At 30.0% G+C, this 27,561-nt stretch overlaps 3 protein-coding genes across 4 annotated transcripts; 1 reads left to right on the top strand and 2 right to left on the bottom strand.

Annotated features, from left to right (window-relative positions):
* The first annotated feature begins 1,744 nt into the window (after positions 1–1,744).
* LOC547648 (uncharacterized) lies at positions 1,745–3,752 on the top strand. Its single transcript, NM_001248940.2, has 7 exons — positions 1,745–1,854; positions 1,918–2,081; positions 2,178–2,215; positions 2,307–2,394; positions 2,475–2,684; positions 3,106–3,171; positions 3,268–3,752. The coding sequence occupies exons 1-7, from the start codon at positions 1,809–1,811 to the stop codon at positions 3,439–3,441; spliced, it is 786 nt and encodes a 261-aa protein (NP_001235869.1). The 5' UTR covers positions 1,745–1,808; the 3' UTR covers positions 3,442–3,752.
* Positions 3,753–8,482: 4,730 nt separating this feature from the next.
* On the bottom strand, positions 8,483–9,407 carry LOC100800992 (photosystem I reaction center subunit II, chloroplastic). Its single transcript, XM_003555993.4, has one exon. It carries the CDS (start codon positions 9,210–9,212, stop codon positions 8,601–8,603), a length of 612 nt encoding a protein of 203 aa, XP_003556041.1. The 5' UTR covers positions 9,213–9,407; the 3' UTR covers positions 8,483–8,600.
* A 4,000-nt stretch (positions 9,408–13,407) lies between these two features.
* Positions 13,408–21,496, bottom strand: LOC100800451 (linoleate 9S-lipoxygenase 5). 2 transcript variants are annotated; one of them, XM_003555992.5, is made up of 10 exons: positions 21,109–21,496; positions 20,759–20,999; positions 20,199–20,488; positions 17,050–17,287; positions 16,193–16,531; positions 16,020–16,105; positions 15,440–15,547; positions 15,036–15,340; positions 14,694–14,957; positions 13,408–14,402 (listed from the first exon to the last, which is right to left on the bottom strand). In XM_003555992.5, exons 2-10 carry the CDS (start codon positions 20,934–20,936, stop codon positions 13,634–13,636), a joined length of 2,577 nt encoding a protein of 858 aa, XP_003556040.1. In that variant the 5' UTR covers positions 20,937–20,999; positions 21,109–21,496; the 3' UTR covers positions 13,408–13,633. The 2 variants fall into 2 exon arrangements, with proteins under 2 accessions (XP_003556040.1, XP_006606050.1); XM_006605987.4 differs by having other exon boundaries at positions 21,117–21,496.
* Between the last annotated feature and the right edge of the window lie 6,065 nt (positions 21,497–27,561).

Below are 27,561 nucleotides of genomic sequence, written 5' to 3'. Positions count from 1 at the left end.
AGAGACGAAGGAGTCGCCGATCCTTAGGAGAGAAATATCCTTACTTCCAAAATTCAATTAATACGTGCATTTATTAAGTGATTTCATTAATTTTTTCCATTTAATTTTATTTGTGTTCGTATAGTTATCAGCTTTTATAGTTTATTTACTATTATACCCTCAATTTGGGCAGGAAAAAAAATTACTACATACTTCCTTCCTTTTATATATTAAGATTAAGATATAAAATCTAACTTCTAAAATTTAGTGAAATAAGACCGATTATAAACTCCGCAAATTTTAATATCTCTACATATTTTAAATATATTCACATAAAAAATGCATACATCAACTAACTAGTCTCTTAAAAAAAGCATCAATTATCTGGCTAAATGTTTCGTTAACACTTATTATAGGACACTGCTTCTCTCTATATATAACTAATTAATGTTTAGGTTAAAGAACAAGTTAAAGAATGTGTTTTTAATATTTTTATTTCTCGTTATATAGTTTATAGTATAGAAATAGATATATTTTTATTCAAATTATTGCCAATAAAATCAATGATATTTTCTATCAAAACATATTTGTATTAAGAACGTATTTTTAAGAAGGCTTGATGATCCAATAAAAAAAAGTTTAATTATATTTTTACTCTTTTAAATTAGAAAGTCTATTTTTTAATTCTTCCAGATGTAAAATTATGTTTTTTTCTTCTCAAATTTAAAAAATAAAGATTACAAACTAGACAGGTTGAGGTGTCAAAGTTAATTTAACATCAGACTTAATTAGTGAGACAAGATAACACCCTTATATGTTTATATATATATATATATATATATATCTTAGGGCAACGATCCAAGTAAAAGGGCTTCACGTTTTGGGATTTTGGGGAAAAGATAACAAAGAGAGGGTTTGTTATGTTTGTAGAGGTTTGATTACGTGTTATTAGAAAGTTTATTTTAAAAATTATTTTAATTAAACAGGGACTAAAATGTAATTTGCGATAAAATTAACTAAATATTAAAATAATAACTTGATAATGTAATTTAATAACCATTGGTTAAAAAACCAACGGTATAAAAACCCTCAAAATTCTCAAACTTGAATCTAAATGACTCTTAGATTTATAATAAATTAAAAAAAGGTAAAGAGCACAAACTGATATTTTGGAGTGCTAATGACTTTGTCTTATCAATGGCTAAAATGAACAAGTTCACAAAACATAATAAATAAAAAAGATAAAGATTACATAAATATTCATAATATTTAGTTTAAGTTAAAAAAAAAATACTCAAATCAAATATAAAATAAAAATATAATTTAATTTAAATATAATACCAAACTCAAATCAAATCAATATAATATGATTTAATTTGATTCAATTTTTTATTTTTTTATTTTTAATCTATTATCATCATTTAAATTTATCAATTAAACTTACATAATTATCATATATGTTATAATTTAAAAATGAATTTTATTTTCTATATTTTAGTTAAAAAATATTATTTTAAGTTTTATTTAATATTAACATAAAATAAAATTATTAAATTTTTTTAGCATAATAAATCATGATAATTTATATATCAATATTAAACACTATTAGTATATAATTTTAAAAATAAAATAAAATATAACAGTTATGAAAATGTGGTTATCGTGTGGACCCCTGGTCTAAATCGAAATGGTGACGCAGCGACCCGTGTCTATCCAATCCACGTCATCTCCTCTCTATAAATTCCCCTCCAATCCCTTCATTCGAAGCTCGCTTCCTCTTTCTAACTTGCCATACCATCTTACTTTTACTTTGTTTTCACAACATAGCCATGGCCATCTCCAGCAACGCTTCTCCTTTTGATTCCATCATCTTCGGTGAGTACTTCATCCTCTCTCTTTCTCTCCTCAATTTCTAATTCCCCCCTCTGAATTAAACAGATTTGGACGACACCTTGTACCCGTCAAGCACCGGTATTGACAAGTGCGTCAAGAAAAACATCCAACTCTTTCTCATCCAGAAATGCGGATTCTCAGAATCCGAAGCCTTCACCCTCCGAGTTGATCTCTTCAAAACCTACGGAAGCACCCTTGCCGGTTTAAGAGTCAGTAATAATAACACATCAATCAATGTCTTATTACAAGCTCTAACACACCAATATCCCCATCTCAACTCTGTTTCCTTCTTCGTTACTTTGCAGGCACTAGGCCATGATATCACCGCAGAGGAGTACCATGGGTGAGAACCATTTAATTAACTATCTTTCCTCTGATCGTCACTTTCACTCCAAATGTCGTCTAAACTTTTTCCTTCTTCTCACTCCAACCAGTTTCGTGCACGGAAGGCTACCTTACGACTCCATCAACCCTGATCATCACTTACGGAACCTTCTCTGCACCATCAAACAGAGAAAAATTGTATGTTGCTACTTTATAATGGATATTTTCTCTCCCATCTTTATTCTTAGTTTCTTATCTTGCTGTTTTTTGTTTCCTAGGTTTTTACTAATTCGGACAGGATTCACGCGATGAGGTCGTTGGATAGACTTGGGATCAAGGACTGTTTCGAGCAAATCATATGTTTCGAGACTATAAACCCGAACCTTCCATATTCCACCCGACCCGATGAATTCCTCATCCTCCTTAAACCGTCTCTCGACGCCTTCAAGATCGCCCTTGACGCTGCCAACGTGGATCCTCGTCGTACGGTAAGACAAGACGACCAAGTCAACAACCTCAACCTATACGGCCATTGATTTGAATGAAACTAAACTTCATCCAAGAAAAAATACACTCAAATCTAAGTGTGTTAGATAAAACTTTGAATTCAAATTATATAAATAGAAAAAACGTGATTAAAAAAGAATTCTAATAAAATTAGTCAACCAGTTTTTTGTACAGAAATGATCATGAAATTAATAATGGACAAAATCATTCCTATGACACGGTTATAAAAAAACATACGAAACCGGTCGTTACTTCCTTGTTTCCGCGATGTCGTGTTTTTACAGTGAAAACCGAATTACATTATTATTTGAGGAAAAGTCAGAAAGGATCATTTTTAATTTTTTATGACAAGTTATTGAGATGAATAATGATTTGTGTATATTTTTATGTTATATATTGCAGTTATTTCTGGATGACAGCGTTCGCAATATTGCCGCGGGAAAAGAAATGGGTCTCCACACTGTTCTGGTAATTTCCTAGACGACCTAATAATTATTATTTAAGTTGGTTTAGTTAGCATAATATTCAATATTATCATGAGTGGTTTCTTTGGGATTGTTATAGGTTGGGAAGACAGAGAAAAGCAAAGGAGCAGACTATGCAGTGGAGTGTGTGAATGACTTGGCACAAGTGATCCCAGAGATATGGGCAAACGAAATGGACGGTGAGGATCAAACGATGACACGTACCAAGAGTGAATTGGAGGCCGTACTCGCGTGTGCTGTGGTTGGAGCTTGAAAAGTGTTTGGATGTGGAGGAGGATAAGGCCTGACGTTGTACAATGTACATTCCCAAACCAACCCAACTATCTAAGCAATTAAAATAATAGCAGCAAGTACTATCAGAACACCAACAACCAAGACAATAACAATAAGTAACATGGGCCCCTAAGCAATTATTTGCGACATCATGTTAATCATGTCAATATTGTAAGATATTTAGTAGTATTATTTGTACGTATTATCAATCGTCTTACAAATAAAATCAAATTGTCTCTCAGAGATATCAATTGCTTAACAATTAATAAAGTTGAGTTACTGTCATTATTTTGATTATCTTTCTCTATGATCCGTTCGGTTGGAAAAAAAAATTATGATTTTAATTGAAAAAAAATGTTGAAGGAAATTTCTAGAAGTCAAATTTAATTTTCCTTTCATTTTGATTTTGACCAAACAAAAAAAACTTTATTATCTGTTTTTTTCATTATTATTTCTTTCCTCCTAGTTTTTGCCAATCGAACGTAGGGTTACAGTCTACAGGAATATTCTAGATCCGTTTCACATAATGTGAATTGTGAACTATGATGGATAGCTTCGAAAATGTATTTTTATATTTATTTCGTGGAGAACAAAGGCCAGTTTACATATGATCCGTGAGTTTTGCAAGAGGTCATTGCCTCATTGGCTATCTCGCCAAATGCCAATATCGAAAAGATGTTAGCTGACTTCACTCATTTATTTAAAAAAGAGTTTTACATTGGACATGACAATGTTGGAATAATTTGCCAACTATGGCGATTAGATTGATGCTTTTTCTAACAATTTTTTTTTATATTATTTAGGAAAATTATGTGAGCTTTATAATTAATCAATTACATTTAGATTTTATCTAATAAGAAATAATATGCCAAAGATAATAACATTATCACTTTAAATATGACACGTCTCTTTCAAGTTTCACCAATTGTCTTGCTAAATTCATATTTAAAAAGAAAGATTCACACTCTAATAAGTCTCTTTCAAGTTTCACCAATTTTCTTGCTAATTTAATATTTAAAAAAGAAAGATCCACATTCAACAATGTTCTCATTATTTGGGGTAATGTAGAAATGGTTTTGCTTTTACATCTTTAATTTTGAACATATCCGATATTAGCGAACATAAGATATAGGAAAAGCAATACTCTCTTGGTGCGGATTGGAGATGGATATTTAATTTGATGCCATTATGACCAAGGCTCTCTTGTTTGTTGTTTTATTGAGCTACAGGACAAAAGCCCGAGCTAGAAACCTCTATAAGAAGGAACACCAATAGTGTCCGTCATCAATCTAAAACTTACAAAATCTGGAACAAAATAAAAAGAAAAAAAAGCGATAATCTGAAAACGCAGAAAGACCATACTTAGCAAACCCATCTGCCACTTGGTTTTTGCTTCCGTGAAAGCGTGTTTGAAATAAACGAGTTCTCTAGATGGAGCCATAAGATATTGATTTGCTTGAGCAGTAATAGCAAGGATGGTTACGACTACACCCTTTATTCTGCAAATTAACTGCAACCAGAGAGAATCACGATGCCTATTGGTGTGTTGCTGCAGTAGTTGTCGGGGGAAGCTATAGAATTATGTCAAATTTTTGGGTCTGGTCTTATTTTAAATTCCAAATAGCTTTGTTATGATGGACTATTACCTCGTTACTTGCTATTTATTGCTTTTTGATTGTTATTAATGCTATGTAACCGGGATACTTACTATCTTGTACAAGACTATTTAGGTACTTCTGGTACCAGTTATAAAATCTCTTTGCATATATAAAAAAAGTTTGGATTTTTGTGTGTTCCAAGTTGTGTTAAATTCGTGAAAAGAAAAATAATTTGTTTTTTTTTTAAGAAAAACACTTGAAAGACAGATTTTATTAGTCATAATAATTTTATGTGATTTGAACAATATTGCATCCAGTGAATATTTGTAGTCTATCAAATAATATTTTAATATTGAGAAAAATACCAAATTAATATTTATTTAAGTTAATGAGTGATTTGCTAAAAATATATATATCCAAACTTTGAACAATATACATAAAATGAAATATATCAAAGAGAAAAAGCAATGGTCACTCCGTTCTAAATGAATTTTTTAAAAATCAATAATAACTTCTTGACATAATTAAATAACTATCCAAATAATATGAAAGCTTAAAACATGTATATTAACAGAACAACTAACGATATTGCCTCTGTTTTATCATTTACAAATTGATCATAAATAATTTTATTAATAATTACATTACTATTCTTATCATTGTGCAAAATAAGAAATATACAAGTTACATTAGAAATATTCTTTACAATGAAGTGTTTATTAAATTGTTTGAATAAAAATAATATTTAATATATATCATTTGTTTAACCATAACTTCATTAAAAAAAGGTAGAGAATTGTTATCATTGTTAATATTAGCAAAAGATACATACATTAAAAATATTTTTATAATATAATAAACTATGATTAAATCCATAAACACTCATTTTATAATATATTTTAACGTATTAAACTATATTTTCATATTCGCATAAATTTAAACAACGCAGGGATACTACACTAGTAAGTATGAACCTGTTATGCTCCTTTTTCACATTTTTTAAATTTATATTTGTGTTGATTGAATCTAAAGGAAAATGAAGCATAGGAGAAGTAAAAGGATGCGAGGTAAGGGATGGAAATATTTCAGTAAATTTAATAATAATAAAAAAGAAGATATATTTAATAATTATGGGTGCTATGTTTAACAATTTTATGAAAAGAAACAATTGTATATTCATGACTTGCTTTATCATGTTAACTCAATAACCGAACTTGTTCAAAACTATTTAGAATCGATTTTGACAATATCCTTAAAAAAATAATGGGTCATATTAATACCTTATATATTAGCCCAGTTTTGGATTAAGATAAGCTTGGACAACCTTCGAGACTTCGAGTTACTAACTCGTTCTAGTTGCATGTTATTAATTAAGGAAGTTGCTATTTCAGGACATTTTATATCCGTCCAGGTTTGCCTTAATAAAAAGGGAGTGCAAATTTCAGGAAATTTTAGAAAACAGAATTCTAAAAGGGAGTGTATTAGTAATAAGAAAGATTGCAAACAGAATTCTTTTCATAAATTACTTATTTGTATTGACAAAATTATTTGTGATTGAATTATATCGTAAAAAATATATGAATTATTTATTCTTTTATCTAAACTATAATATTTTAATGTTAACAATTTATAAATACTGATTAACAATATTTACACTAATTCCCTTAAAAAACAACATTTACATTAATAGTAGGCAACTATTAAACTCAAATTGACATATAATTAAGTTTTCTCAAACTCAAACTATATATAAGCGGAGTCAGCCCCAACAAAGGAATGCTTCTAGGAAAGCAAATACCAACAGAATCACTCGGTAAACTATAATGACACTCCTGAGGAGACAAATAAAAAATATGAACTCCCAAAAGAATAGCTGCAAGCTTGTCAGCCACAGAATAAGTTAATTTCCCCAACCAGAGGAGGTCCTTGAATCAACTTGACAGCAGTCGCTGAATTTGATATTGTTCATCACCCATGCATAAAATTCAATACTGTACACTATTGGATTTTAGCATAAAATCTGTCTGGAGTATGTACAATTTCTCAGTTTCTTGACTTGTTAGGCATAGCAGACATCTATCATCAGCAGCAGCAGTAGCATTAGTCTTTAATCCACCTTAATTTGGCCATGCACCTTCCAGAGAAAAACTGTTTTTATTTTTTATACTTTCTTTCTCAAACCCTTTCCTCTAGGCTCTGGGGGCGACCATGATTTGCCCGTCCCACTAATTTAGCCCAGAGGTTAATTGAATGTGTCCACAGTTGGACCGAAATTAGATTCAATATATTAATTTTTAGGGTGAGTTCGAATTATGCTTTAGATTTTCCCAAGTTTAGTGTCTTATAATTTATTGAAAAATTATACTTTTTTAAGCAACCATGTATTAATAATAACTTTTTTAATTTAATAAAAATATTTTGTATAATATGATATTATATTTATTATAATATTATTTTTTAATTTTTATTTTTTAAAATGTACTTCAATTTAACTTTTATATTCCTTTTGTTTTACAATTTAACGTTAACTTAATATTTTGTGCTAAAAAGCCGGACTGACCCAGTTATACCTCATTTTATTGATTAGGTGGGATTTAGATTCAAATAAAATGATTTAATCAAAATTTATATAAGGTAAAGATCAAGATAAACACATCCCTACTTTTTCTTCTAGGATTTTGTGGTAGTAAATAGGATCAGGGTTTTTCAATTGTAGGTGGTTGCTGCATTTAAATGATAATTGTGACAGTGTTAATTGGTGCAATATTGAAATTTTTAGAACGACCTAATTAGGCTATTATTGAAAAAATAGATATTAGTTATGGACACAAGGGTACAATGGTGAGTTGCTATGGTTTGTTATGTGAAATTTCGGATTAATTTGTAGGCTTGGTAGGAAAACTATCAACTAGGTGTGCAGACAAAAAAAGGTTGAGCCATACATGTCAATGATGTACTACACTACTTATGTTTATACAAATCTAATTAAAAGTAAAATTTAGTAGAAAATTTTGAATTCAATTAGTTAAAATTACTTCAATACATAATTAATTCTCAATCTAAAATCAATTTTAAATTATTTTTTAACATAAAATAAAAAATATAAAAAAAAAATCAATTTTGTACCCAATCAATTATGCGACTCAAAACCCAAAACCAGGTGTAAGCCTTGTTGAACGTGAAATAGGAGGTAGGAGGCTCTCTCCCTCAGTCCCAATCAATTATGCGATATAAAATAAATAATATTCGATTCACTCATGATCACAAAATTCTCACTTCAGCAAACTTTCACTCTTCACGCAACGTATCCGCGTTTGGTTTCGGTATTGCTACTCTAGCATAAGTTGGATGGATTAATTTCAGGAAATGAATATTGATCCAAAACATGCAGTTGGCGCAAATAATAAACAATCACCAAATAGCTAGCGAAAAAGAAGTGTAAAATTAAGGTAAAGAGTTATAGCATTCCTGGCATGACATGAGATGACAATATAGCATATAAACGAATGGAAGAAGCATGGGGGAATGATGATAGAGTTGCTCACAAATCATAGGGTTGCTTGCCAGTGAACTTGACCTCAATAGGACTAACATTCTTACCAATAGACCTGAAGTTCTGACCAACCCCTTGGCGTCCGGCGTTGACCTTCTCAGGGTACACACCATCCTTGGGGTGCAAATACTGAACCTCCCCATTGGGGAAGACCCTGTAAAACTGGTACTTGATCTTGTACTTTGACCTGAGCCTAGTCCCAAGAGCCAAGCACTGCTCCTTCCTCGCCAACTTGAGAAGGTTGGGACCCTCCCTCATGATGGCAGCGCCGCCAGTGGGCATTTCAAAGATCTGTTCTTTCGGGGAGTCCCATGTGATGACATAAAACTCCTCCACTTGGGCCTTGCGCAGGAGCCCGCCGGTGCTGCCTCCGAAGATCGGGGAAGGGGTGTTTGGGTCCAGTTCCGGTGGGGTGAACCCAACCGGTGCCTCTGTGGTCTGGTCGGTGGCTGCTGCTCTGATTGTTCGCGAGAACTTGAGGGGCTTCGAGGTGGAGAAGGAGAGGGTGGAGGATTGTTTCCATGGCGCGGTGGCTCGGTCGCTGGGTTTGAGACCGGAGAGGGGTGGGGTGAAGAGAGAGGCTTGGGTTGCCATTGCCATTGTTGGTTGAGAAGTGGGTAGATACAATGCAAGGTTCGGAAGTGTTGGGGTTGTCAGAGATCAATAAGAAACAAAAGGAAACAGAGTAAAGTAGTAGGCTGGAGGAGATTTTGGATGGATGGTGTGGATTTGGATTTGGATTTGGATAAGGTGATATCGCTTCGACCAATTATAATTTCAGATTTTGATTCACACCTCTTATTCACACCTCTTATTATATATATTTTAATTTAATTCCTGAATATTTAATTTTTTTTTTCATAAAAAAGCCATTTTGTGTATCTTTCTCAACGTCTATACATTTAAAGTGCGTCTAATAATCAATTTTCATGAGAAATGTCTTTTAATATGTTGTTTCTTCCACATAAATAAAAGTTTGTAATTAGCTCGCACATCAACATCATGAGTGCACTTATTGTTCATCCTAGAAGTGACAATTAGTAAAACACTGCATCAAAAGAAAGCATGAATTGAATAACAGAATTTCCGGACACCTCTCAGACTCAAGATTTCATCTTTCTTCTTCGTCATTGTCACCTTCTTCTACTTCGGTAACCACTTGTCCAATGATTATCAACAACTTGTATTCTTCACTCAATGATCCAAACCAGACCCGAACTGGAACCCAAAATGTGGGTATGTTTGTTGCTAAGGGTTTTGGTTTGAATCGAAATGTGGATATGTTTGTCGCCAATTGAGATGTTTGGTTATGCGAGATTAAAACGTTCAAGTTTTAAAAATATTTTAATTATACATGGACTAAATTAAAATATATGATGAAATTACTATTAAAAATTGAAATAATGAGATAAGAATGTAGCTTGATTACTATTGGTTGAAAAACCAACCGTATCAGAACTCCCCAAATTAACAGGGGCACAGTACAAACTCTCTAATAATAATAATAATAAAAAAGACCTCCAATTTCAAAAATAAAAAGAAATATCCCTTAAAAAATAATTAGAAAAAATTGTTTCTAAGCTAAAAGAATACTACTAGCGTTGTGTTAGCCCATATTTTTGATGAGCTAAAATATGCTCTAAATACGTATTAGATGTCATCTTAAATTTTGAAGCGTATTAAAGAGCAAGAATCTTGTCAGAGTCTGTTGAATCGAAAAGAAAGAAAGTACTATTAGAAAGGATTCACAGGTTCAAGGAAGTATTTACAAAATACAAGGCTAAGACAAGAAAGAGGGCTTCGAACCATTGGGCGAATCGAGCTGGCGTATGGTCGAATCGAAGTCAAGGCAACAAGATTTCTGGATTTGGCGTAATTTCTGACAAAACTTCACAAAATTAGTTCGACTTCGAGCAATGTGGGTAACCGTTCTAAGGAGCAGTTATGTGCATGCAAGGTGTACGTAGTAGGACACTTGGCATTAGGATAGTGTTCGACCGTTAGGGCAGTTTATTTTCGAATGTCTATATATAGCAGTTTTTAGTCAGATTTCGAGGTCGCAAATCATTTCTACAAATCCTTATATACTCAAAGTACCCAGCGCAGAGAGAAACGAGTACGCAAGGAGAATGTATGATTGTGAACCATTTTAAGTTTATGTAAACTTTACATTTCAAGTGCAATGCAATTTACGTTTCACTTTATAATTCCTGTCTTTTAAATGGTTCATTCGATCGAATGAACTCGCTGATCATTTAAATTCTGCAATTTACCTTTCCCTTGTCAAGTTACTTCCAGCATTTCGATTCTGTCAAAGAATTTTACTTTCTGCAAATCTCAAACCAGTGAATGTTTGTTGCAATGATGAACATTAAAGGCTTTACATTTAATGCAAACACACAAATGACATGCTCCTGAGATTCACTAGTTGATCTCGCAAGCAATTAATTTAGACTAGCGATTGTTTACCAGATTTCAGCGTAAACACGTTGACAGTTAAAAAACAAATCAGACATCAAAATATATCTCTATTATCATATACAACCCATAAAAGAAATAAATGTGTTGCTTTAATCTTCAATTTGGTTAACTTGTGGTTATTCAAGTGTATGTTTGGAAGAACATTTATTTAAGAACTAAAATAAAAAGTAATGCCGAATAAAAATCAATCTAAGATTGTTATAGTTTAGTAAAGGATAAAAAATTATTCGTTCGCAATTTTTAATATAAGAATTGAAATATAATTTTTATGTATAAAAAATTAAAACAAGAAATGATAGAGAACTAAGGACATGGTTGTTTAAACAGTTTTTAAAAATGTCTTTTGAGTAAAATAAGTAGTTTTTTTTAATTTTTTTCTCCAAATTATTTTTCTTAAATTAAACAATTTTTTGTTTTTTTTTTAAAGAAACAAATCTCATCTGATGTTAAAAAAAAACATTTTATTAAAGCGTTTATTTAAAAATTATATTTTAAAGTTTAAACAGAAAGATCCTAAGTTTTCGTATTAAATTTTTTAATTGGAGTGATAGAGCGGAAGACATTCTCAATACTACTAGATAATAAATCAACGACATGAATTGGCGAAAAAGACTCGTCTTGAATATTACTACTGAAGCTTAAATTGTAAGCACTTTCATCCAATTGTTATTATTCAACTAGTCTTTAGACATTAGAAATTTCTTTAAGGGTTAGCTACTAAGAGGAAGGTAAGAATTTATACCACATTCATTTGTGTCAACCTACATTAACACCTTAAAATAATTATACATTATTGATTATAACTTTTCTAAGAAAAAAAAATATAGCCAACAAAAAAAAGAAAAAATTATTGGTTTGGAGTTTGGACCATCCTGTATCCAGTATCCGAACACTATTAGGTTCGAATAGTACAGCTTGGGGTCGAATATAACACAATTATTATACAGTAACAACCTTATTTGTTTTGGAAAAAAAATAGTGGAAAAACAAAAGAAAACATAGAGTGAAAAAAATAGATAAGAAATATTGAATTTTTATTATTTACTTGAAAAACAGAAATAGAAAGAGATAAGTTATTTAAGTGAGATTCTTCAGAAAATACTTTTATCATAAGTTGTATGAAATGAGAGAAAAGTCATCTCTTTCCTTTTAGTTTCTTAAGAAAATATATCAATTTTTATAAAAAAATTAAAAATTAATAAATAATGTTATATTAAGATAAAATCTATAATAAAAAATTTATTTTAATTAGTATGAATTTTTTTAATACTATAATGGATAATTTTTTCTACTTTTTTTCTATCCTATTTCTATATATCTAAACAATGTTTTTTTTTTCGAATAAACAATCATTTTAATCCATAAAAATGTATAAGATTGTGATATTAGTTGTTGATATTAATTTCAAGTAAAAATATGAAAGTGCAATCTATCAGTCATATTAGTTCAAAATTAGAAAAAAAAATGTGACTTAAATGATAATATTAATATACATAGAGTCTAGAGAGGAAAATAACAATAAGTATTAGGGACTTAATAAAATAATTGGAAATTTCATAAATTTATTTGATCTTTTTAGTTTCATAGAAGTGCAATGCTATATATTTTTAGAAACTAAAATGATAATTTACTCTCTTTTTTTCCTTATATCTTTCCTAAACATGTCACCTTTCTTCTTTTTTATTATCTCTTAATCATTCCACCCATCTCATATCTCCAAATTTTAAGACTTGAATTTTCAAGAATCAAACTCAAGTTATCAATTAAAGCAGAGTAACCCCTGTAGCTTTCCATAAAAAAATATTAAAAAATCCTATATCTAATTTATGGATTAGTGGCAACACAAAAAAAGTTGAGCTCCAATAACAAATAAATAAATAACTAAACCCTACTTTTTAATAAACCGAGCCTGAACCCTTCCTAATTTAGACAAACTCTGCTAATTGAAGCCATATCTATTTCTCAGTGAAAAGATTGCTTATTTGCTGCTGTAAATGTAAAATAAGCTAATTTAACGAAACTTTCGAAGCGAAGATTTTCTTCTCTTTTTTTTTTTTTTCATTCTGTTTGTTATGTCCCTCGTGAGTAAGTGGCTTTCAGCACGTACGTAACAAAAACTGAAGAGAGGAGGAGAGTGCGTGACACTGGATAGTGGCCTTCAAGATTGGATAAACAATTTGATTAATCACTCGTTCAATAAGAGTTTGTAATTTATTTTGATAAAGTTGATTTTTATTTTTTTGATTCATTGATAAAGTTCAATGTATTAAAATAAACTACATCAAGTCATATATAAAAAGTCGTTTTGTGAAGCTTAACCAAAACACTTGCAATTTCAATTGTTTATGATGCTCCCAAAAGATGATATGGTTTTTCAATCAAAACCAGTTACACAACGAGCTTGAACCAATTAAAGCAGAGGCAGGCAACATGGTAATCTGAAGACAAACAATGTTATAAATTATACACTCTAGTAATCACGACACACAAATTGCTTGAAATAGAATTTAATGGGAAGATAGAAAGGTAGGAGTGTTGTATTAGATGGATATACTGTTGGGGATTCCCTTGCCAGTTAGTCCACCCTCCCTAGAATAATCTGAGGTGTTGGGATAGAGAAGTGTGTAAGGCATCTTCACCGGCCCATTTCTGTTTTTGAATCTCTTGTCCTTGTTCCTTTCCATGATATTGTTCTCAATCTCCAACAGCTTCTGTCTGAACCTCTCAAATGCTGCCAATGGCTCAGCATCTAGAGTCCATTCAGGGTTCTCACATTGCCCAAGGTAAACCTCTTCAGTTGAGTGCCTGGACAGAACTTCTATCAGTGACACACCAACAAGTGTTTGGAACTGGGCAGTGATTGTTTTGAGGAATGCCAATTCAGGGTCTGACTTAAGCTCCTCATACTCTGGGGTACCTTGCTCCGGCATGAACCTACGACTCACCGTTGGACGGTTAGGGAGGTATCCAGCAAAAGGGTACTGTCCAAAATTCACAGCTGCATGGAATGCAGAAGCAAGCCATATGATAATGGTGCATGAATGAATGAGTTCCTCTTTGGTCTTCATGTCTGGCCACCAATGCCTATCTTTTAAGTCACCGTGACCCTCGTTGCGTACTTCTTTCCACCAACTCTGAAGTTCACTGTCTTCCTCGACCATGTCATTGGATGTGTAATAGAAGTTACAGTATTCAGTCACCCAGGTTTCTATTGCATCCCAGATTTCTATGCCGTCCACGGCAAACGGATAATCCTCTATCACAAGCCTTAGTCCATGACGAGAACTTGAATCAGGAATTGCCATTCCCCTGAAATTCAGTGAATCATAGAATTCTAGTATGTTACTATGTTCTTATGGAGAGAAATACTAGCAAGTGGTAACACATTCTTCTTATCACACTTTTTACCATTAGTTAAAGTTAGTACACAATCATAATTCATAAATGAGAAGTAAGGCCTAGTAACTCACATAATTTTGTGCTTTTTTTATAATAAATTTTAGTCTATAATAAAGAGTGTATTTAAGAGTGTGTTAGAAAATAGTATGTTACTAAAACTTGTCTCTAACAGATTGGACATCAATCAATAACTGAACTCACCTCTTAAGAAGATCAGCAGGTAGTGCCTGCTCGGTGAATACCCAACTTTTGTATATAACGGACGACATTTCCAAGGCGAATTTACCAGGGAAAACTGTAATCTCTAGTACCCCTCCAGCATTGATGAGCGTGTGCCGGGCTAAGGCATTTATATGCATTGTGTCCCTGAAGTGTGGCTTCAAGAGCTTGTGTATTGGGTGAAGAATACTCAACTGCCTGTTTGTAGCTATGATGAACGGTTCAATTACTGCGTGAGTGTATAACCTGCACAAGAAACATAGCTTTCTCCTTATTAAGAACAGAAACAGAATTAAGTTTGTAACACTTTTCTGGATGTCATACCAGTGGCTAACCAATTGATGATATCCTGAATCATTGACGGCTGCATAAGCCTTAGCCAGCTGCCACACCGAAGCCGATACTCCTTCTTGTGCTGGAGTGAAAACTTTGCTCACAGCTCCATGTTGTTCCCCTTGTGGATGGGGTAAGCTTAACTCTATAGCCAGTGGCTTGAGTGTACCGTCATCTTGTAGAAACAGGAGCGTTCTAGAGGCATAAGTCTTTGTGTTGGTAGAGTTTATTCGACTAATGTATGGCATCAACGAGTCGTGATGATCTAATATAAATAGCCTCATATTTTGAATTGCCTGCAACATAAAGATGCTTGGTTGTTTGTTGACATGTGGATCAAATACAGCTTATTTCAACATGTGTTTGGCTTAAAAAAAGTGAATCCTGATTAGTACCTCGTCTATTGTAAGCCCATCCAAACTATTTTCTATGTGCGTTGCTCTGATGGAGCTAGTTTGGTCTCCATATACGCTGGGGTCTAGTTTGCTGGCCGGGGGAAATTCCTGCATATGGCATTTAGATTTAGCTCACTTGCAAAAACAAATATGTCATGAATAGCTAATAAAATTATAAAGCACAAAACTTAGATGCAGTTCTTTTATGTTTGTTTTTTTTTGTTTTCTATTTAGAATAACATTCTAACACACTTCTTCATATACACTCACTCTTATTAGTTAAAATGTATTGAAAACTACAAAGTCACTAGAGAGACATTAAATACTATGTATATGACCCATTAAATTTTATGATTTTCAACAAATTTCAATCAATGAGAAAGTGTGTGTTTGAAAGAGTGTGTTAGAGAACATTGCCCTAACATTTCTCTAAAGTTTCACTTAGTATAATTTATACTGATCTTTAATACAAATCTTTATTAGACATGAAACTTTAATTCTGATCGGAAAACAGTGTCAAACAAAACAAACTGCATTTAAGTTTTGTGTAACTATAAATTGCAATTGTTTTATACAGTACTTGGAGACGGCGGATAATAACAGGGTTAACCCCTGCAAGCATTTCCCTTGCAAATTCCTCATCTGTCCTCCATGCTGTCTTACTCACTGCAATTATACAAATATTAATGTAGATAAAATCATACTGATGAGCTCATCCAAGCCAGAAGAAGTAAGGGGAAAGCATTAGTATACCTTTGATCACATCAGGCACTGGGAATTTGAGGAATCTCTCACCATCATTCCTAATAAGTTCTCTCAATAGCTCATAGGGAACAAGTTTTCTCAGTTTACTCGTTAAAGGTCCACTTGGCAGCTTAATACTTCCCTCATAAATATCAAGTACATCTTGAAAGGTGTCAAACTCATTAATAGTTTTGTCACACAAAGATTTAATCTCTGGAAGCAAAACCTGAGCAACAGATTTCAGAGAGTAAGCCAGAAAATCTGAAAACTTGACATGGCCAAACTGTTCATCCCTCGGCACATAAACGTTTAGATTTAGAAGATGCAATCTTGACTCAGTTTTAGGATCTGCAACGATGACACAATCAGAATACTCATTTGTCATTGAAAATTTTGCAAGTGAATGCCGCTAAGGCACCTTCAAGTAAGTTAGGAGTTTAATTTTTCATACAGAATAAAAAAGATATTTACATTTTCATCAGAAAATTATTATTGAGATGACTTTTAAAGATAAAGTATAAGATAGTCTGAAATTATCATAATCTTGAGTCTCATCTAATCTCCACATAACATAACATGTAATTAATAATCTCCACATCTTGAGTCTCATTTATATCACATAAAAATGAAATGGATTGACACTATTGACAAATAGTGATCGAGACTATTTAATAATTTCGGGACATTTGAGATAGTTATTGTCATTATTTTAAATGTCAACAAAATTATCCAACATACATTATTATTTGTGATTAAATGACAATTTATTATACTTTAAATCAATTTTCTCTTGTTATTATGTTAAATGAAACACAAATAAAATGTTATTGTTATTAGTCCAATTGCAATGCGACTTTGTTGGTAACCTGTTTTGCAATGTGGACGACTAGTTCTTCCTCTACGTGGATATGGAAATTGTGATCCTCCAAGAACAGGGCGTGCATAGTCAGGACCATCATCTGGAAGTCCCAAATCATTGTAGTATGCATAGTCATAGACTCTGTCCCACTCATTAAGCTTCCCGAACCCTTTCCCGCAGAGAGTTTTTAGTTCTTGTTCCCTGAACTTGCGCAGTGGCTCAGGTGTATGACATGGAAGATAAGCCTGAATCACAAAGATCATAAAAAGAGTGTGTTTAGCATGAAAGAATCATGTTAAGGTGTAGAGGGTGCATTGAACATGATGCCGCTCCCACCGACAATAATTGTCACGTTCAAGGTATAAGCATGTTTGCGATTAACCTATTTTTTTTTGTTAGTAAATGTTAATGTGTTTATAAGTTTTTGTTAATAGGAGGAATTTGAACCCTTCTTTCTCTTCCTTTTGCTTTCACCGAGGAAGCTAACCTTATAACTCCTAGACCCTAGTGAACAACCTGTTAGTGTTTTCCTGTTTACTTCTTACAATAATTTTTACATTTACCTTACCATTATTTTTATCCTTTTCTTTCTTACTTTCTAGTTACTACATCACTGGTGATATATATATTATTTCATTTCTCCTCCCTCATGATAATGTCTGCACTGATATGTATTTTGGATTCCAAAGGTTTCTCACTCCTACCGTAGAAGCAACATTCATGTTGCTTATGGGTTTTGTTTTTAGAAACAAATCTAGTAAAACGCTCTCTCGTGATTTAACATTTATCATGATTTGATTTATTCTAACTATTTTATAAGTTGAACCAGATGGATTTTAAAAATAGTCAATGAGAGTGGGTTTGAAATGTTGAAAAGACGACTTGATTTGATTTTTAAGTAAAAACAATTGTGTTTGAAGTGTTTATAAATTATATAAATGATTTACTTTCTAAAATCTCGTGGGCCGTGGCTTTATTGTTTTTAGTCTTACAAATATTCTCGAAATTGGTAGAATTTAGAAGGAATTGATCTGATTTTAATTTAAATTATCTAGATGAAGTGTTTTATCCATATTAAATGGTATATTTATTTAAAAAATAAATATTTCCATTTTTAATAAATTTTGAACACAATATTTTATTTTTAAAAATCAATTCAAATCCTATACTTTAAGTTAAATCAAATTAATTCCATTTTAAAATATTCCAGACATAATGTAAATGATTTTTACTTTGCAATGCTCAACACAACTAAATCTAAAAAGTTTAAAATTAACTTTGAGTTTAACCTATCAGGATCACGAGCATTGAAGGAATACATTTTAATTTTAAAATAATAACTTTTTTAATTGATTAAAATTTTAATTATTTATATTTTAAACTTATTTTTAAAAATTTTATTTTTTATTTTTTTATAAAATGATAAATTTAAAAATTTTAAAGTATAAATAATTAAAATTTCAGATAAAGAGGAAATTTTTAATATAAAAAATTAAGCTAAAATGAGATTTAAAATCTTGAAATCTTGCCATAAAAAAAGTTAATACGGATAAGAAATTTTAGCATAAAATTGAAAACAATCAATAGTTTAATTTTTTATTGTGAAACAAATATTAAATTTTTAAAAAATGAAATACAATGGAAGCGATGTTGAAAAAATATTTTACCATGAAAATCATTTTGTCTCATCCTTTGGCCATATTATAATGTAATTCATTAATTTTATTCTAACTTTTTAAACTAAAAAATATTAATTAAAATTTTATAATCAAATGATTTTCACATCTCACTTTATGATAATTAACTCAATAGCTTAAAATATAATTAATCTCAAATTTATTTTGAAAATAATAATAATAATAAGTAATAGTATTAATAATATTCTATAAACATTACATGCATTTAAAAAGAATCAATTTTGTAATATAACTTAATATTGTAATATACCTCCGATTTAAGAAAAAAAAAATCAAGACTATTGATGTTAAATTAATATTCATAAAAACATGAAAATAATAATAAGAAAAGAGTAGAATTTTGAATGTGACCAAAGGTGGCTTACCTCATTTGCTTTGAGGCAGCGACAAATCCCGTTACGAGGGATATACAAATGAAGTAAAATATTATTAAGATTAAGATCAGGAGTAATGATATATGAACATTTCGGGGACATACAACAGAGTTTCTAAGGTACCAATATTAATTTCGGGGATTGATACTGTATCCTCTGTTTTCAACCAATAAAAATTAAGTTGTATTATTATATTTATATTTTAAAATTTAATAATAACTTTTTTATTTATTACAATTTAGTCCTGTATAATCAAAATATTTTTAAAAAAGAAATTCAACTTTTTAATTTCATAAAATCATTCATTAATAAGATGTGAGAACAGAATTATTGAAAGGAAACTTTGTTGGGGAATGCCTCCATTGGCGTAGCAGTGAAGAAGAAGGACTGAAGGAGAAAATCATATTGAACCGAAAATGTGAGTTTGCTGAGGTCTCAGTTTGAACCACAGTATGAGTATGTGTTGCAAAGGGTTTTTAGTTTGAATTAGAATGTTTGATTTTGTGAAATTAATAAATTTAATTTTTTTTAAAAATATTTTGATTATACAAGACTAAGTTGCAATAAATAAAATATTGTTATTTACTTTTAAAATAAAAATATAATAATACAACTTAGTTTTTATTGATCGAAAAAACAACAATATCAATGTCCCAAATTAACATGGGTACATGGAAACTTGGAAACTCTGGACATACAAACATAATCAGAAAGTTCTAATAATATTTGTGTTATCTGTAGTTGTAGTTCTGATATATTAGACATAAAATTAATTTAGTTAGTTATTAGAAGTTATTTGAATAAGTTAGTGTTGGTTACTCAAATTAGTTATTTTTTATCTTTGTATAAATATATCAACTTTATAATATTTTGATCAATGAATGAATTGAATGAATTTTAAAACTATTTTTCATCTATCTTCCATTTCTTTCATTCCTAAAATGTTTCATTCCTAATATGATGTAGTTGTGCGCCCATAATTTAAGAGGAGCCTTTTTATTTTTTTTGGTGGTTTAGTGAATATTAAAGGGAAGAATTTTGACCAAAAGAAGGGAGCAGTGGTTTTAGACGAAGTTAGTTAGTACCTTGTTGGCGAAGAAGACACGATCATGGGCGTAACGATGAGCAGGGTAGACCCAAGAATTGCAGACAAAATTAACAGGACCATCATGCCCTGGAATGTCTTCAATGGTCAGTGTCTTGAGGTAGAACTGGCTATGGTGATTGTTTCGGATTATGAATGCCCCAGGAACACCCATGCTCTCATCCCACTCAAACGTAACTGAGAACTCTGTGTCTGTTGTTGATGTCAAAGAGGTAATCGTCGAAACCCACCTCTCCAAGTTTGCCACCTTCCCTCTCAATAACCCCTTTGCTATAACACCACACAATATAAATGAATAACTTTGTTCATTATTTGATCTGTTAAATTAATACATCAATACTAGAAACAAATTTATCTCGGAAACTTAGGATTTTGAAGTTGACTGTTAGAATAGAACAAATTTTAAATCCTTTGCTTACTGTGTACTCTTCTACTTCTCGTGATTTACAAAAATAATTTCTTTTGTGTACAAGCATTGTCTTACAATAGTAGTTTAATAATTGCAATTTGCAAAGATGATGATGAGAAAATCAAGAGGACCTGGATCAGGAGTAGTAGCACTAATAAGCTGAAGAGAGACACCCTTGCCTAATAACTCGTGAACTCGATCGAGAACGTTGGCTTTGATGTCGTGGAAGTCCAACACACCCTTCTTCATCAAAACCACTCTCCCTTTAACCCTCTTGCTCCTCTCCACGATTTGGTTGTTCACCTCCATGATTCTTCTTTGTGTCTCTCAACCCTCTCTAACCGAGACTAACAAATTAACAACCTTTGAGAACTGCACCATAAGTAGTAGTAGTAGTACAAATAAATGAGAAACATTCTTAAAGTGATAATAATAATATTTATAATCAAAAAATAAAAATTTGCATTATGTATAGGCACACATGTGTACTCAATATATTCGGCAAATTAGGCTGTGGAGACACTGTGGCTTAAAATTGGACTTTGGCACTCTGGGCTTGGTTCTTTATGATCATTAAGAGTCTTGATTGACCCAGTTGGGAAAGAAGTGCTACTATTGTTTATAGATCCGGTTAGCTACTCCTCCTTTGGTTTCGAATAATAAATTTAAGAAGGCAATGATACAAAGGAGAAGGACAAACGTCCTGAAAAGGACCCTTCTTGGGAGTTGGGACCCACAAGGAGTTTTCATCTTTATCTCTTGATTAATGCATAATCAAGGGATCTGATTCCACCATGCGACCTATGCCATGAAAAACTTTGTTGATCGATAATTTCGGTTTGTACTATCACAAAGTTTACACTACTACATCTGCATCTTCCATCTTCCATAAGTTAACATTTTTATAACAGAAATCCTGCTATATTTTATTATGTTTACTAAACCTACCAATCACTAAATAACATTTTCTTTTTGTTCTTTCATTCTTGTCGGAAAGCAGATTTTATTTAAATATTTTTATAATAAACAAATTTAGCATATAATAGCATTACTTACAAAATCCACTGATGTCATTAGATATGTTTAAGATTGCACTAGGAATACTTATACGTATTTTTTTGTGTATGAATATTTATACGATAAGCAGAAAAACAATTTTGAACAGAACTTTATTCATTGGCTGCTTATTCTCGTTGATACTGGGAAGTTGACAAAAAACTTGTTTAGATTTTTTACTGCTACCCGAAATGCAAATTGGAAAAGAATATTAATTGATTTAAATGTACTTCATTGTTTATAAACACGTTAAATTTGATTTAGTATTAGAAATTTAAATTTAAATTTTTAGTTTTTTTTAAATAGAAGTATTATATAAATTTTTTCTTTGTAAGAAACTCTGTGAAAAATTATGTATATAATTTAATTTTTGAATTTCACAACAAATTAGTCGTTCTTTCATAAAGTTTATTAGCCAAATTTGTGCATAGGAATTGACTAGGGACGATTTAAAGGTGGGCGCCCTGCTTCTCTCCCTTGGACCTTGCGTGTGTGTAATATATATATATATATATATATATATATATATAGTTGGTATGTTATTATTATAATAATGATTAAGTCTATAATTAGTATAAAATTGTGTTATGTATGAAATAATAAATATTTTTAAATTTATTATTTATTAGAAATTAGACATTTTAATAATTCGTACGAATTGTCATGAAGTTGACAACTGTGGGGGTTAAGTTGAAAATTGACATATTTGGAGACTATATAGAATGAAACGGGTTTGTCTGTATTATACAAATTAAGAATTAGGTTTCTACATGGTATACAATGTTTAACATGTGAAATATATCATTGACATTATCTTTTTAGGTACAGATATTATTGACATTAATTTAGCTTCGCATCTCACACCACAAAATTAAAAAAAAAATCATTTACTAACGTTTTAGTTTTAGATTAGCTCCTCTTAAATATCATTTTCTCTATAAAAAAAAAAAAAAGACAGTTGTACAATTAAGTCAAAATTGCAATTAAGGAAAAATACAATTAAGATAAAAAAAATGCATGAGATAATAGATTTAAATTTCATTGCGATCATTATAAAAAAAGACAAAAAAAAAAAGACAGTTATAATAATTGACAAGTTTTGTCTTTTTTTAAATGACAAGTATTGTCAAATCACATTTAACATTCAATATTAATTGTATCAAAATATTCATTCAGTAAAAAGTTTCCTCTATTAAGATTTTGTTTCCTATTATTTATTTTCGTATCATATTGTTTTTTACAAACCATGTTTTTCTATAATAGAAAATTAAGTAGTTAAAAAAGATCACATGAGTTTTTCTAATTGTGAGAGCTTGCCTTGTCCATGAAAAAAATAAATATAATTTTATCATGATAACTTATGGTGATTAAAATCTCAATGACTTATCATTCACATGTTCACTTATTTTGTGATTGCGGTATAATCTTAAATAATAAATAAATAAAAAACATTTTTGAAACCTGAACTTTTCAAAGAAATCCATTTTCATTTACATGTTCATATAATGGCTTGAGAAACAGTCTTTTCTTAATTTCTTTAATGCTAGGTATTAACTGAATATATAGTGATGCCACACAACTTCAAGGACAAAAATTTGATTGACTCAATCAATAACTACTATTTGAATGGTGTAAGTTATTTAGTAAATATTTTTGCTTAATTACAATTTTGGTCATTTAATTAATTTTTTTGGTTTAATTTAGACTTCTTATTTTTAAAAGGTTTAATTTAGTCCCTTAATTTATTTATTTGGTTCAATTTGATCCATTTGTTTTTAAAATTTTTAATTAGATCCTTTATTTTTATTTTTTTTTTGTCAATTTGGTTCCATTTAAAATCAAATTTGATCCTATTAGCATTAGATTAATGATAAAGTATTTTAATAATTTGTTTGAAATTGTCGATTTAAATCTTATTGCCGTGATGGAATAGCATCAGCTTGCATGAATTATGACCATTGTCAAGTAGTGATATATGCGACTTTACTAATATTATCAATAAGATATATGTAACTTCTCAAAAAACGGTACGTCTTTCTTATCATAAATATTTTTATTGGCCAAAATTATCAGCGAGAAAAGGAAGAATAACTAGAATATTATCATTTCCCACACTCTTCAAGAAGGCAATCCTGATTGAATGGTGGCATTGGTTAAGTGAAGGAGATCACAATACACAATTGAGCTGAGCCCAAAGCAGCTGAACATGATGGGCAAAATGTGCTTCACATGCAAGTGATGGATGTCATTGTGTGAGAGCTGTTATAGGTTACAATCACTCTATATATAATTGATCATGCAGGGTTTCAATTGCTGTTCCTACTCTTATTCAGCTTGGTTTGTTTTCATATGTTTAATCCTTTAAAGAGTTCCATGTAATCACAACGAGCATATTTAAAGTGTATTTGGATAGAGAATTTAAATTTCTTAAATTTAAAATTTATTGTTTGGATGTTTTTTTTATGAATAATTTAAATTTTTAAAATTTTAAAACAGAATGTTAAACAACTAAAGATGTGAAATTTTAATTTTCTTCTAAAATATGAAAAATTGAAATTCTCTTCTTGATAGAAGAACTTTCTAAAGCGTTTGCGCATTTCCTTTATAACCTTCATCCTCTCTCCCACCTGAAAGTTCTCGATATCTCGTTTTCGAACTCGCGACTCTTCCCTCACGCCGATGATCCTCTTCTTCAAGAAATACCGTGTGAGCTCCCGGAGTGTCGATTAGATGCGAGCATAGGGGGATATGTAGAACTGCACCCATGTGACGAAGGTGTTCGCTGGCGCGAAGGGCCTGAATCATGCTTTGCGCCGTTGACTGAATGTTATGGTCGGGTGTGGTCGTGTACGCCGCCGTTTCCTGGTCCCCATGCGACTTTTCATACCGCATCAGTATCCTTCTCTTTGGAAGCACATCAGCCATTTCCCGATACCTTTTATTTTTATTAGGGGGAATGAAATATTTCTTGCCTCTATATATTTTTTTAAAAATAATAAAATAAAAAATAGAGAATAGAGGTTAAATAATAGTGAGTAGTTTACGAAATATAATTAAAGAGTGTAGATGATTTGAAGAATGAAATTAACAAGAAAGTGGAACAACAAAGAAAATAAAATAAATAAATAAAATAGTTTGTATTAAAAATGAGAATAGGTTTTGTTTGTTTTTTTAATTAGGCTTTCTCACCCACTACTTATATATATAATCTAATTGCGACAGTTTGTATTAAAAATGCAAAACAGTCAACATTCACGGGAGAGAGCACTATATGCAGACCTTAATCAAGATGTTTATTGGTATTATCCACTAAATAGGAGTTATGATTGTTTAATTTAGCTGTAAACAATTGTCTTACAAGTAGCAATTTTTTCCACTGCATACAAGTAGCAATTATTATAGATACAATTCAATTTGAATTTTGATGTATAAAACAATTACACTTCGATATTCTTAATAATGTCATATATCATTATATATTATATTATTAATTTAATGAAGTTGACATCTTTTATGTGATAAATTAAACGACAGCAATATAATAATTGAAGGGTAATCCATCATTGTAAATCGTATTTTGACATTATTATTTAATATCAAATCATTTAAGTTGTTAACTATTATTTTCCGGAATATTGGCCCGTAGGCAGGCTGAATTTAGTGAGCAAATGTTTTCTTTCTTTCTTTTTATATGAGTGAGCAAATGTTTTTTAATGACTTTTTTTTGTTGTAAATATATAGTAACATTTCAGTTAATTTGTTTAAACTTAAAAAAATAATTTAAGAAAAACGTTTTTTACATAAACATTTTTTAAAGAAAGATATAGGATTTCTTTATTTATAAAACAAAAAATTGTTTATTTTAAGTCAAAATAGTTTAGAAAATTGCATAAAAAATAAAAATTTATTTATTTTAAAAATAAACTTAAATAAATTAACTCGATAATGTTTAATAACATCTATTTCTAATTTTTTTAACAAAAAATTTCTACCTCTGACCTCATATATCATTCAAAATCTCGTGTGTTTGGCTTAGCCATCAATGATCAAACCTTCTAAATCTCAATTGTTTAATTCAGAAAACGTTTATCTGGAATAGCATCAAAATATATTTGGCATCATCTTAATTTAACTTGCTATATGCGAAAACAAACATGTTAAAACAGAAATAACTAGTTTAATTACACTTTTGATCTCTATACCTTTTTAATTTCATAAATTTTGGATATTAAGTTAACAAATAAACTAAAACTGTACAAATAAAATAGTGGGAAGATCAAGTTCTCGAAAACAATGGAAGACGGAATTCATGAAATTGAGAGTGAAGAAGGATCAAAATGATTTTTCATGACAAAAGTTTTATTTTAATATCATACATCATTATATCAATGATACTAATTAATAAAGTAAAAGTTATATTTTTTAGTAATCATATATAAAAAAGTAAAAATTGCATTGTTCAAAGGACATTCGTTATATTAAAAATATTTTTAAATATATTTTAAAAAAACTTATTTACTTATATTAAGTATGAATTAATTAAAATAATTATATATATATATATATATATATATATATATTTATATAATAGTTTGTAAACTGTAATCACAAACATACATATTTGTGTGAGACAACGAAGGTGTTGAGAACATTAAGCAAATTTCTAGTCACTAGATTAAATTAGTTATTACTTCTCATGTTTTAAAGTAATTTTAAGTTGAACCATTAGGATTGATCTAATGGTGGGTTTAAATATTAGTGCAACCGTTCTAAAAAAAATTAATAAGTTTATCACTTTTAAAAAAACATGTAGTAAAAGGGTAATCAAGTCAAATATAATATATTTTTTATTTTTTATAATTTTTTTTACTATTCTTAAATAGAAGATAAATAAGTAAAAGAAAAATAAAAAGAAACTTTTCCCAAAGAAGTATTAAGGGGGTTTATTTGAATAAATATTTCCATACACTTATACAAGTAATTAAGAAAGAAGAAAAAAAAAGAAAAAAAAATGATAAATTAAAATTAGCTTATATGTGCACAAATTAAAAAATAATTTTTGAAAAGATAATATGAAAACTTATACAATTATTTTTTCCAAAAGATAAAATTAACTTTTAAAAAAGTTTATTTAAACATGCGCAAAGTATAATTTTTTCTTTTGTTTTTACTCAGGGTATGCATTAAAGTATTTAATTTTGAAAAATATTTTCCAATAATTTAAAATTTTAAATTTAAATAAATATTTTTTTTCTCAATCAGTTTTTTTAAGGTAAAAACTATTTCCTATCTATTTATTTTTATATTTTAGAAATTATGTTTGACTAAGTCTTTAGTCTTTTTTTTACTTATATATAACTTTTACTTACGAAAAAAAAAGGCAGAGGCACACACCTAGAGAAAAATGCCATTTACCTATTTCTCATTTTTATAAAAAATTATATTATATTACTACAGCGATATGTTTTGGAGCACATATTCTTTAGTTTAAGATCTTTTGACTGTATTCGATTTGATTAACATGTTGTCATATCTTAAAGAAATGAGTATATATATATATATATATATATATATATATATATATATATATATATATAAATTTATTCTATCAAAACAGTACAAATATTTTTCTTTCTAAGAATAATGCATAGCGCGCTACAATTCAAGTTTTTTCTAAACTTTTCTTTATTATTATATTTATTTTTTTATTAAATATTATTATAAAAAAAATTATGTATTGATTATATGTGAAATAATTCCATGGTTATGTTTCTAAGTTTGCTTTCCTAATTATTTTTGTAACACTTAATTGGTGATGACACTATCTAAATTCCAAAGGTCGTGGTAAACGTTGGTTGGTGCATAGAGTTGTCGATGA

This window comes from Glycine max, chromosome 20, assembly GCF_000004515.6.
Source record: "Glycine max cultivar Williams 82 chromosome 20, Glycine_max_v4.0, whole genome shotgun sequence".
Classification (NCBI taxonomy): domain Eukaryota; kingdom Viridiplantae; phylum Streptophyta; class Magnoliopsida; order Fabales; family Fabaceae; genus Glycine; species Glycine max.
The sequence above is the reverse complement of the archived record's forward strand: the minus strand, read 5'-3'. Positions and strand labels throughout refer to the sequence as shown.